The 13,543-nt window shown below is 38.8% G+C and overlaps 1 protein-coding gene across 1 annotated transcript; it reads left to right on the forward strand.

Moving 5' to 3' along the window:
• Positions 1 to 2,938: 2,938 nt before the first annotated feature.
• Positions 2,939 to 4,163, forward strand: CXCL11 (C-X-C motif chemokine ligand 11; the record flags this gene model as incomplete). Its single annotated transcript, XM_081100267.1, has 4 exons — positions 2,939 to 2,999; positions 3,582 to 3,708; positions 3,819 to 3,891; positions 4,122 to 4,163. The coding sequence occupies 4 exons, from the start codon at positions 2,939 to 2,941 to the stop codon at positions 4,161 to 4,163; spliced, it is 303 nt and encodes a 100-aa protein (XP_080956393.1).
• Positions 4,164 to 13,543: the final 9,380 nt, after the last annotated feature.

The raw sequence follows: 13,543 nt of genomic DNA on the forward strand, positions 1-13,543 counted from the left end.
TTCCTCACAGGAAGAAGAAGGACTTTTTCTTCTCCCTGTCTTCTCCCCTATTCCCTCCTAGAATATTTAGAAACACAGAAAAATTAGAGACCGCGAAGAGTCTGATATGGGAATGATTAGGTGAAAAATGTCTGTGTATGTCCAAAGGAGCCGGGGTGGGGAGGAACTAGTTTCTGATGTTTTAAAATATTATGTACCATATTATATACATGTACAATATTATGTAGTAATGGTTAGCAATAAAACAACATACTCAGAGTTCTGAAGGAGAAAATTATGGCCCACAAGTTTTCTACCCAGCCAAATAGTAATTCATGAAAGCAAAAGGAAGTCTGTTCATGTTTTATAAAATTTGAAGTAAGCCTACTTACTTATTTATGTATGTATTTATTTATTGTTTTTAATCCTCACCAGAGGATACTTTTTTGTTTCTTACTAATTTTAGAGAGCGGGGAAAGGAAGGAGGGAGGGAGGGAAGGAAGGAAAGAGGGAGGGAAGGAAGGAGGGAGAGAAAAGGGGGGAGAGAGAGAGAGAGAGAGAGAAACATCAATGTATGAGAGAAACACTGATTGGTTGCCTCTTGTATGTGCCTCCACTTGGAATTGAACCTGCAACCTACTAGTAGATATGTATCCTGATCGAGAATTGAACTGACAATCTTTCTGTGCATGGGAAAATGCTCTAACCCAGCCACCCCAGCTAAGTGAATTATGCCTATTTAAAACAGTATGACATAGAATCAAGTCCTAGTTTATACATAAAAAAATTAAAGATTACTAGCAAAACACAAAATTATGTATTTCTTTCAAATCACATAAAAATGTAAAAGGGAATATATTTAACATTAGTAAGAAAACATAAAGACAGAAAATAGCAATAAAGCATTTTAAAATCTTCTAATTATACAGTAAATACATTTACCTATTAAAATCCCTTGATTTGATTTTTTTTAAGTGTCTACAAGTGACACACTTAAATAGATTTAGAAAGCTTGAGAGGAAAAGGTAAAGATAAAAAGCAGGGGTTACATCAAAGTAGAACACAAGCCATAAAAACATTACATAAGAAAATAAGATGGGGTTTATTTTTAAATCCACAACTCATACAACTTTATGTGCTAAATAGCTGTGCTAAAATATATATAAAATAAAAACTGTTAAATATGCAAAAATAATAAATATCACTGGTATGTTCAGTGATTAGAGCATTGGCCAATGCGCCAAAGGGCTTCGGGTTCAATTCCCAGTCAAGGGCACATGCCTGGGTTGCAGGTTCACTCCCCAACTCTGGTCTGGGTAAGTGTGGGAGGCAACCAATCCATGCATCTCTCTCACATCAATGTTTCTCTCTCTTCCCCCGCCTCTCCCCCTCCCTCCCTCTCTCCCTGATTGGCCCTGCTCTGTGGGTGATAGAGAGCAGTGCCCCAACCCCCTGATGGGCCCTGCTCTGTGCATGACAGGGGGGAGCGCCCCAACTCCCCAATCGGCCCTGCTCTGACCCAGACCAGGGGCTGCACCTAGGGATTGGGCCTGCCCTCTGCCACCCGGGAGCAGGCCTAAACCAGCAGGTCGTTATCTCCTGAAGGGTCCCAGACTGCGAGAGGGCACAGGCCGGGCTGAGGGGCCCCCCTGCCCCCCAAGTCCACAAAGTTTTGTGCACCGGGCCTCTAGTATATATATATGTTTGTGTGTGTGTGTGTGTGTGTGTGTGTACATATATATATTTTTTTTTAAAATAGAGGAAGAAATAAACAAATGGAAGAATATACCATTTTCATGGATTGATAGAATCAACATTATTAAAATGGCCATACTACCCAAAGCAATCTACAAATGCAATCCCATTGAAATTCCAATGGCATACTTCAAAGACCTAGAACAAACTCTCCAAAAATTCATCTGGAATAAAAAAAGAGTCTGAATAGCTGTAGCAATCTTGAGAAAGAAGAACAAAGTTGGAGGGTTCACAATACCAGATATCAAACTATAGTACAAAGCCATTGTACTGGTACTGGCACAAGAACAGGCATATAGACCAGTGCAACAGAACAGAGAACCCAGAAGTCAACACAAGCCATTTTGCTCAATTAATATTTGATAAAGGAGGCAAAAATATACAATGGAGTCAAGACAGTCTCTTCAATAAATGGTGTTGGGAACATTGGACAGATACACGCAAAAAAAATGAAACTAGACTACCAACTTACACCATACACAAAAATAAACTCAAAATGGATAAAGGACTTTAAACAATAAAAAATAAATAAATGGGATACATTTAAACAGGAAAAAAGAAAGAAATGGCTATAAATTCAGAAGTATATAGGCAGACTTCTTTAGACATGCAATGATAGTTGACAAAAATATAAATAAGGTTAAATAAAAGTCATTTCATGTTAAATAATGTAGGATTTGTATAAATGATAAGAGTTTGGACTTAAAAGGAAAAGTAAAATGCTAAAAATTGTTTTTTTTAAAAAGATATTCTTTTGTATAGTTATATGAAGAATGAGAGTGAAAGAACTGAAAACAGGAAGACAATCTTCCTGAATTAAAAAAAAAAAAAAAGAATGGCAATCAGAATTCCACTGCCCAGGGATAATCCAATAATTAAATACATTTCTAGGAAATGACACCTTAAGAAGGCTGTTTCCTATCTGGATACACAGCTGTTTACTCTTTATAGTAAAAAGTGCTTTCATGCTAGTATTACTTTTGACACTGTAACAACTAGGAAGGGAGAGTGATATTTAGATGAGAACAAAACAGAAACTCTTGGAAGCAAGAAAGGAGCATGACTCAAGGAGGGAAATTCCTGTTGCCATTAAGGATTGCTAGTATATAAAATGCCCTCTCTATGTCAACTAAGAACTCCCTTCTATGTTCAGCTTTTCTACTCCCTCCAAGAAGAGATCAAATCTGAAGCAGCAGCAACAAACATGAATGTGAAGGGCATGGCTATAGTCTTGGCTGTGATAATCTGTGCTACAATTGCTCAAGGTATACAATACTTTTTATTTCTCAGCCTATAAATTTCTTTTCTAATTTTTCAAATGTTCTTTTCTTCCACTTTTATCCTAAAAGATATACTAAATTTTTACTTAACTTCACACATTAGAAATTATTACAGCTTTGACAGAGAATGTAAGAAATGTTTGAGGCATTAGAGATGATTATTGAAACTAGAGATGATAAATTTCACGAAATGTATTTGGCTACAAAATCTGACAAGAGCCTTCAGCAATAGTTTTAAATGTCTGTTAAAAAGATTTTTGTGAAATAATGTTACTAGCATCCTGGAAAAACTCTTGAGCATAAAAGCAAAAGGCAAATAAGCTTGATCTCCAAGATTTCTTTTATGCTTTCATCTATTCTTTAATGATTTGGTTACAAATTTAAAGAGAAAATCATTAATATATTACTTAAGCTCCTTTCCTAGTAACAGCAGTGTCAAGTGCTATTTGACAAATGACCATCTTTATCCTTAATGAAAACTTGGCTCACATTCTTCACCAGAATTATAAACCATAGTCCTCTTTTGCAATCAGATCCATTAGTAACTGATGCTATGATCTGTTTTAGGTTTCCCAATGTTCAAAGGAGGACGCTGTCTCTGCATCGGCCCTGGGGTAAAGGCAGTGAAAGTGGCAGATATTGAGAAAATCTCTGTAATTTACCCAAGTAACAACTGTGACAAAGTAGAAGTGATGTAAGTAATGGACTTGCTAAAGATGACAATGATAGAGGCATTTTGGGCTTTTATTTTGCTTATGCTTTTCCATTTAAAATTTAAGACTGTTTTGTATATTCCTTTAACAGTATCACCTTAAAAGCACATAAAGGACAAAGATGCCTAAATCCCAGATCAAAGCAAGCAAACATTATAATAAAGGTAGGTTACCAGATTACTTCCGTTTTATGTTTTATCCAAGACAGATCTCTTGGGGGGGGAAAATAAAGTAGACAACTTCAGAAAAGATTCTATGATCCTGTATGAAGTGTTTTGATAAGGGGTCTTTGGTTATAGTTACTTTTCTTTTTTGCTCTATGTTTTTGCATGTCAACTATCACTGGGAAACAAGAACAGCCCAAATTTATAAAACTCTCATTTTCTAATTACAGAAAGTTGAAAGAAGGAATTTTTCAAAACATCAAAACATCTGAAGTCCTGGAAAAAAAGGATATAAAAACTCAGAACAATTTTAACTGTGATGATGAAATGATAAGCATTCTGTAATAGGGAAATGACTTTCTGCTGCCTATTGCAATGTGCATTCATGCATTTGGAGAATTTGTAAGTTTGGAACCTTCTAGAAGACTGAATGTTTATAACTATTCTGCTGTGATGATGAAAACATTTCTAAGTTATCTGTCTGTACTTGATCTACATTCCATATTACAATCTGCAGTTAAAATGGAGACATTAATATTATTACTGGAGTCAAGATCTTATGAGTCAAAAGCATCCATGTATATAATAAACATCCCCCCCCAAATTTTTTAATGTAAATCCACATTTCTTTTCCCAAAAATCATATAGCACATATATACCTAGGAAAAAAGTTCTTACATGTCATCTTGTTTACAAAAAGGCAATAATTAATGAAATGTACTATGAAAAAATTATATGCTAAGGAAAACTGGTAAGAATGCAAATATTTCATAACTGAATTAGCAGCTCTGATCTTAATTTGATTTAAGCAACTTTTTCATTGATATGTTTTGAAACATTTAGGGCATGTGGGTTTACTGTGCGTTTTGGTTGTATCTATTTTTATAAATTATAGCAACATTTTGGACACATTTTAAATATAAAATGTTTTTTGTCTACCAAAGAAAATGTTGAAAATAAATATATATACATATCCGGCAATCACCTTTACTTTCTGTGATTCTTTTTCTTTGGAAAATATATAATCTTACCTTTGTAAGTCATGCCTATACTATACAATTTAGGGATATCTAAGATAGTTTTACTTTAAAAAGAATCAAAACCATTTTTCTCTAATAAAGTACCATAACTTCATTTATATTGGTAGGTATAGGATAGTTAACAATTAACTAATACAGCACACAGAGATGGTATCTGGACAATAAAATAATGAGGGGTTCATGGCGGTCTTGTGCTCTGGTGGGAGATTGTGACCTGAGGAGTCTGGAAAAGAAGATTACTCTGACATTCTAACAGTAGGTTACAAAAGGACAACAGAGAGGCTCCATTATGGTAAAGATTGTCAAGGAAGATTCAGTCCTAGGACATGACTACCTACCATGACATACTTTTAGTTAGGAAGTTTCAATCTCTGAGCATTCTATGTGGTTTAGTTTAGGTCTCCGAGTTTGTAAGGCCCTCTATGCAGGCCTCCCCTGAGCTTGTCAGATTTAGTATGTGGCCCCTTTTTTGTCCACACTTTGTAAAACAGAGACATTCATTTGTCTTCCAAAAATATGATATGCCTTTAACAATTTCACCTTGTATTTAAAAAAGCATAAAGCTACCTGTCAACACACAGAATTTTTTAGAAATATATTTTAATAGGTAGTTGTGAAGGAAAATTTGTCTCTCTTTTTAAGGGGTCTTCCTAAGTCCAAACCCCCTTTTTACTTGGGGGCAAATCCCTTCTTATGAGAGTTTTGGTGAGAGACCAAAAAGGAGAAGCCAAAGGAAGGAGATCCTTCCCTTCTTGGCAGCCAGAACAAGATCTCAGCCAAGCCACACCTACCCTAGACTTTGAACTCCAACTAGCACCTGTCAAATAAGCTACCAGTAAGTAAATTATTTAAACTGGCAGTAGAAACAGTGTAAGTCCTAACACATGTTTGTGCGGCATGGCTGGGTAGTATTCCTTGCCACCAAGCTCCCTTAGGTTTTTGTCAATTTTCCAAGAATCAAGCCTGATTCTTCAGTCTTCCTTTGGATTCTTCAATTAAATTCCTTTTCTGCTGAAGCTAGCCAGAGTTGATTTCTCTATCATGTAACAAAAAACCTTAGCTAATACAGCATTCTTTATATAGACACCTATACATCTGAAAAATAAAAATATTTGTTACAGAATTACCAAAATAGGACATTTCTGCTTATCTGAACAAAAGGACAATTTTACAATATAGACCAATCTTGAAAACATTATACTAAGCAAAAAAGGCAATTACAAAAGACATATTTATGATTCCATTAAACAAAATGTCCAGAATAGGCAAATCTATAGAGACAGACAGTAGGTTAATTATTGCCAAGGATAAGAGGTAACAAGAAGTGACTCTAACAGATACGGGGTTTCTTTTGGAGGTGATAAAAATGTTCTAGCTTTGGCCAAGTGGTTCAGTTGGTTGGAGCATCGTCCCGCCACCAAAAGGTTGCCAATTTAATTCCCAGTCAGGGTACATACCTAGGTTGTGGGTTGGATCCCCGATCAGGGTGCCTACAGGAGGCAACTAATCAATGTCTTTCTCTTTTATCAATGATTCTCTCTCGTGCTCTCTTTCTTTCTCCCTCTCTCTCTAAAAATCAATAAAAACATAAGATGAACATTAAAGAAACATATTTAAAATTGATTGTGGTAAAGGCTGTACAACTCTTTCAATCTACTGTACTAAAAACTATTGAATTGTATACCTTACACTGGTGAATAGTATAGTATATTAATTATATCTCAATAAAAAATTCAGAATGAAAAGAGAGAACAATTTTAATGTGTCCTTCCATTGATATCAAAGAGCCAACCATAAAGCTGATCAAAAAACTGACAAAAAAGTAAATAGCAAAGGAGGATGCCTAAAACCTAATATGCCTTCTTACTGACTGGCTTCTTGATGGGTGCCTACAAGCAATAATGAGAAGCCAAAATGTTACCCAGGGAATTTGTATATAAATCTATATAACCTGTATCATATATTTATACTGTGATATATAATATAGGTATATATTATAAGCATGATATATAATAGTATAAGTTTATAATAAAAAGTATAAATACATATTAAATATGTAGTATAAACACATCCTATCTAATAAAGAGGTAATATGCAAATTGACCATCACTCCAACACACAAGATGGCCGCCCCCATGTGGACACAAGATGGCCAGCAAGGGAGGGCAGTTGGAGGGACTAGGCCTGCAGGGGAGGGCAGTTGGGGGCGACCAGGCCTGCAGGGGAAGGGAGTTGGGGGGAACCCAGGCCTGCAGGGGAGGGCAGTTGGGGGTGACCAGGCCTGCAGGGGAGGAGAGTTGGGGGGGACCCAGGCCTGCAGGGGAGGGCAGTTGGTGGGGGGGGGGGACTAGGCCTGCAGGGGAAGGTAGTTGGGGGGACCAGGCCTGCAGGCGAGGCAGTTAGGGATTACCAGGCCTGCAGGGGAGGGCAGTTAAGGGCAATCAGTCCGGCAGGGGAGGGCAGTTAGGGGTGACCAGGCCAGCAGGGGAGGACAGTTAGGGGCAACCATGCTGGCAGGGGAGGGCAGTTAGGGGCAATTGGGCCAGCAGGGGAGCAGTTAGGCATTGATCAGGCTGGCAGGGGAGTGGTTAGGGGGTGATCAGGCTGGCAGGCAGAAGTGGTTAGGGGCAATGAGGCAGGCAGGTGAGCAGTTGGGTGACAGTGGTCCTGGATTGTGAGAGGGATCCCAGATTGGAGAGGGCGCAGGCTGGGCTAGGGGTCACACACCCCCGGTGCATGAATTTCATGCACCGGGCCTCTAGTATATCATAAATCTACATAAATTTCTATATAGAAACTAGAGGCGTGGTGCACAAAATCCATGCATGGGTGGGATCCCTAGGCCTGGCCAGCAATTAGGGCCAATCTACAGGGTGACCAGTGGGGAGATTGGGGGTCCCCTGCTAGCACCTGCCTTAGCCCTCCTGGCACCACCTGCTTGCCGGCCCCATCCCCTGCTGCCACTGCCGCTGGTCACCTCTCTCTGTGGGGCGACTAGTGGGGTGATCAGGGGGCCCCACTGGCAACTGCCTAGGCTGGCCTGGGGCCTGCAGGAAGGGGGCAGCTTCTGTATTCAGCATCTAACCCCTGGTGGTCAGTGTGCATCATAGTGACCAGTTGTTCTGCTGGTCATTCCACCGTTCAGTCAATTTGCATATTAGGCTTTTATTATATAGGATGGGACTTCTATATAAGTTCCCAAGATAGTTTCAAGACTTGGATCTAATACTTGACTAGTTACAGTGATTTTTTAAGTGTATCTTTAAAAATAAAAATTCTTTGAGTTAGGGCTACATGATAAAATTTTTAAAGTAATATAGTATAGACCAGGACATTATTATTGAGAAAACACCATATACTTAAATTTCTCCAGGCAAAATAAACATATTAAATAATTAACATAATACTTAAGCCATGATCCTTTTTACCTCAGTACTTTTGCACATTACTACTCCCTCTGTCCATTTCTTCACTAAGCTAATACCTACTAGTAACTTAGATCTCAGCTTAAATGATGTTTTCAACAAGAGGTCGTCTTTGAAACCATCCTTAAATCTCAACTAAAATAGGTGTCCTATTTGTTTTCCTAACACTCTACTTTTCCATCACACTATTTCAGTTGTCACTAAAGAATTATGCCTGTGCTTAATCTATGCTCTCCCATAAGTATAATCTCAATAAGTAAACCACTGCAGTAGTTCTAGCCCACAGTACAGTGCCTAGCACATATCAGAACTTCAATAAATATGTGAAAATAGAATGACTAAATGGCAATATAAACTAAGGAGAAAGGAACTTACTTATAGCAATGGCATGAGAATGCACAATGTTAGGAAAGTATAAGGTTAGTTAAAAATAATAATTAGACTGGTTTGGTTGGAGTAAATAATGAAGGACATCAAATGTCTAGCTAAACAACCTTGAATTTTACTCTATCCAATGGGGATTAAATGTTCAAGAATAAGAGAATGACCCTATCCAAGTTATTATAAATTATTCTAATAATGCCATAGAAAGTTAATTGGAAATGGCAAAGACTGAGAAGGGATATGTTTCCATAGCTCAAGTCTCTATTTCCCAAACTTGAAGTCATTTTCATATCACCTTTACGCATTTTTACCATATTTCTGATCAATCTTCATTATATTTTGCAAATTCTGTGTATCACTGTACTTTACATACATTTACATAAAAAGCAAACTTTCACTACTATACATGTGAAATCAGTTATCACTTGCTATAGAAATAAAATGTAACAATAAAGGAAATATAATGAAAAGTACTAAATTTCAACTATGCCAAAGGTTTGAAGCAATAGGCCTGCTCTGTATTTGTTAAAAGGGAAATTAACATAGTGAGATGTCTGAAAGTCATCTTGAGACTTTCCATGATTTAATCAGAAGGACTGAATGTAAACAGAAAATAACTGATATTAAATGTTTTATCAGTGAGCCCCCTAGCATTGTCCCACACTTTGGGAAATACTGATCTGAAAAGTAGTAAGGGCAGTATGTTAAAAGAATTACAAAATGACCCAGCAATTCCACTCCTAGATAAATACAATCCCAAAGAATTGAAAACAGTTGTCCAAAAAAATATGTACACAAATGTTTATACAACACTATTTTCAACAGCCAAAAGGTAGAAACAACCAAATGCCCACCAATAAATGAATGGATAAAGAAAATGTGGTATATATACTAATGGAATATTATTCAGCCTTAAAAAGGAATGAGCCCTGGCCAGTGTGGCTCAGTTGATTAGAGCACCATCCCGTATACCAAACGATTGTGGGTTCAATTCCTGGTCAGGGCACATACCTAGGTTGTTGGTTTGATACCTAATCAGGGCCTAACCAATCGATGTTTCTCTCTGTCTCTCACTCTCTCTCTCTTCCCCTCTAAAATCAATAAGCATAGTAATACCAATACATGCTATAACATAGATGAGTTTGGAAAACATTACACTAAGTAAAAAAGCCAGACACAAAAGGCAACATATTGTATAATTCCACTTACATGACATATCCAAAATAAGAAAACCCATAGAAACAGAAAGCAGATTAGTAGTTGTCAAGGGCTCTAGGGATGAGGTAATGAGGAGTGACTGCTTAATGATTACAAAATTTCTGTTCAGGATAGTGAACAAGTTCTGGAACTAGATAATGGTGATGATTATACAGCACTGTCAATGTGCTTGATGCCACTGAATTGTACACTTTTAAGTAGTTATAATGATAACTTTTATGTTATGTGTATTTTAGCACAACATAAAGTAACTGGAGGCCTGGTGCATGGATTCGTGCACCGGTGGGGTCCCTTGACCTGACCTGCAGGGATCGGGCTGAAACCAGCCCAGTGCACAGATTCATCCAGAGCGTGTCTGGCCCATCTCACCCAGTTCCGATCAGCCGGACAACAGCAGCAAGCTAACCTACTGGTCGGAGCATCTGACCCCTGGTGGTCAGTGTGCATCATAGCAACTGGTCAAATGGTCGAAGGAATGGTCGGACACTTAGCATATTAGGCTTTTATTATATAGGATAAGGACAGTGTGCCATGTCTCTCATAGCACAGTGATGGCTGCCTGGTATTTCCATTCCAGGAGGAAGGAGGAGGAAGGAACAAGAAGAGCTGCAGTCCACCATACCCAAAGCATTCCTGCTGCTGTATGCTGCCCTGGTGCTACTTGGGCCTATACATGGAGCCACACTGAGAAACAAAGAGAAATGGAAGCCACTCAGCAACCCCAGAAACCAAAACCTGTCAGAGCTCATCTCCTCTGCCTTTGCCAAGTATGAAGAGCAGAGAAACCCCTTTCCTGGTGACCTCAAAGGCTGAAGGCTTCTCCTGAGAACAGGTATCTGGCTATTTTTAAACTACAGATGAAGCTGCTCATTAGAAAAAGTCAATCATGGTCATTGTTAAACTCCCCCCCCCCGCCTCCACTTTTGTCAATTTGTAATGATATTATTCTATATTTCCAGATTTACATATAAACAGCTTGACTTGTGGTACCTATGTGCATACTTTTTGCTGTTTTTCCCACTTTATAACCATAAATATCAATGTAGAGCACTGCATATAATTGCAAGTTATCAAAACACTATAAAGTCAAGAGAAACGACTAAATTAAGTTTCCTTTCAGCTTATCTTATATGTATATATTGCTTTTAACAATCAAGACTTTCATTTGAAAGGGATGTTACTCATTTTTACTTTAGTTCACTATATGTACTAGGGATTTGGGTTTAAAATAGGTATTTTTCTGGGAGGAAGACACACTTGCACTTTCATCACATGTTGTTGAAAGACCTCCCAGTCTTAGTTTCATACCAAGGAAGATCAGTGATATCCACAATTAAGTTGAAATAGAAAGCAAAAGATAATGGGATTCTAGAATTGCTGGGGTTCCTGGGAGAGGCTCTCTGCCACTGTGCTTAGAGGCAGACATTGTGCTACACCAAGTATCCTAGCCCACCTCTGCCTCTCCTGCACACACCCCCTAAAGAAGGGAGGGCAGCAGGCCAGAAGGAAAGGGGGTGGGGTAGGTGGACATGGGCAAAGGGGGGGTAGAGTGAAAGAGACTGCTTAGGGTGATGGGCGCACCATGCTGTGTGCAGATGATGTTTTATTGAGTTGTACACTTGAAACCTGTTCTGTCTTGCAAACCAATAAACTCAATTTAAAAAATAACTAAATAAAGTAATAAGGACTAAACTAAGGTGGTAATGGTGAAAATAGAAATATAACAAGATTACACTGCAAAAAGATAATCAATAGACTTAGTGACAGATTGTATGTGAAAGTTGAACCTGAGGAAATGAATCATGAAAAATGCTAAGGATTTAAATCTGAAGTGGAGGCAGAGAAGGGAATCAAGAAAAGAAACTTAAGCTTTAAGGTTTAAAAGAATAGTACTGGGGCGGGCAAGAAGGGGTCAATGGGAGAAAAAGAGGACATATGTAATACTTTCAACAATAAAGATTTTTTAAAAATAAAAGAATAGTACTGCCACTAACAGATTCGAATAAGGAGATGGGGAAGATGTAGTTTAGCAAAACAAAACAAAAACAGAGCAAAAAAAAAAAAACCACATACAGAACCTGAGATGCCAAATATTCACGATGATTTAGAAATTCAGAGCTGTTTGTTCTAATTAACCAAGAGAAGCCTTCAAACAGGTGGAGGAGTTTTGGATAATATTACTAGAAAAGGAAAGATTTTGCTTAGCATAATGCTCTCTGGGTCCATCCATGCTGTTGCAAATGGTAAGAGTTCCTTCTTTTTTATATCAGCATAGTATTCCATTGTGTAGATGTAGCACAGTTTTTTAACCCACTCATCTGTTGATGGGCTCTTAGATTGTTTCCAAATCTTAGCTATTGTAAATTGGGCTGCTATGAACATAGGGGTGCACATATCCTTTTGGAGAAATATAAATATCACATGATCTCACTCATTTGTGGAATATAATGAACAACATAAACTGATGAACAAAAAGAGAGCCAGAGGAAAAAATATCTATAAATAATAATAGCCTAAACGACCAGATGGATGACTGGTCACCAGGAAGTACATGGAGGGACCGAGAGAGCAAGGCTTGTGACAAGTGGGTGGGCACGGTGGTGGTGGTGGGGGGGGGGGGGTGCGAGTGGGGCAAGGTAGGCGCAGCTAGGTCGTTAGGCTCTGGCCCAGGACAGGGCTGGGCCAGAGGCCTAATGATCTCGCCACTGCCGTGGCAGCTGTGGATCAGGCCCAGAGAGAGAGGTCAGGAGAGAGAGGCAGGGCCTGATCAGCAGCCTCCACAGCTGCTGGTGAGCCCGGGGAGAGAGAGAGGCAGGGCCTGATCCACAGCCACTGCGGAGATAGGTCAGGAGATAGGCCTGGAGAGAGAGACAGCTGTCAGCAGGGCCATTCTGGATTTCCCAGAAGAGTCAATGGCTGTCCAGGAGGCAGAGCTTTTGACGCTGACTGGCATAGATACTGACCAATCAGAACCAAATCTGGGTGAACTGTGAGGAGCCAATGGCTGCCTAGGAGGCAGAGCTTTTGACGCTGACTGGCATAGAAACCAACCAATCAGAACCTAATCTGAGTGAACTGCGAAGGCAGAACCTAAGGTGGGGGCTGAGGAGGGGTTTTAAGGGCAACAGCTCTTTGGTGTAAGGTGTAAGAAAGCGGTTCAATTTTTTAACACATTGTTTGCAGGTAGTTTTTATCGCGCACTAACAGGTGGCGCGGGCCATTTTTGCTAATTTTTTGCACAAATGGCAACGTTCAGTAAAATTATGATAACTTTAGTTTACGTATTTATATGTTACCCGCATTCTACCGCTGGTCTATAAAAAACGTACTAATACGTGTCCTGCGCTCTACTACCTCCAGTCAACGTAAAACGTATAAATACGTTTCCCGCATACAATGTGTTAATAACCAGTTTGGCAGTATAGCGCCTATGGCTGGCCATCAGTCCAGATATAGGGATTATGTATTTTTGTCTGCAAAGAGCATCTCCTCCTGCTGAAAAAGGCTTTTCCTCCCCATTTAAGCAATCCTATCCTATATAATCTATCTATACTCATAAAAGGGTAATATGCTAATTAAACCGGG

The sequence above is a fragment of the Myotis nattereri genome (assembly GCF_964212035.1).
Source record: "Myotis nattereri genome assembly, chromosome: 1".
Classification (NCBI taxonomy): Eukaryota; Metazoa; Chordata; class Mammalia; order Chiroptera; family Vespertilionidae; genus Myotis; species Myotis nattereri.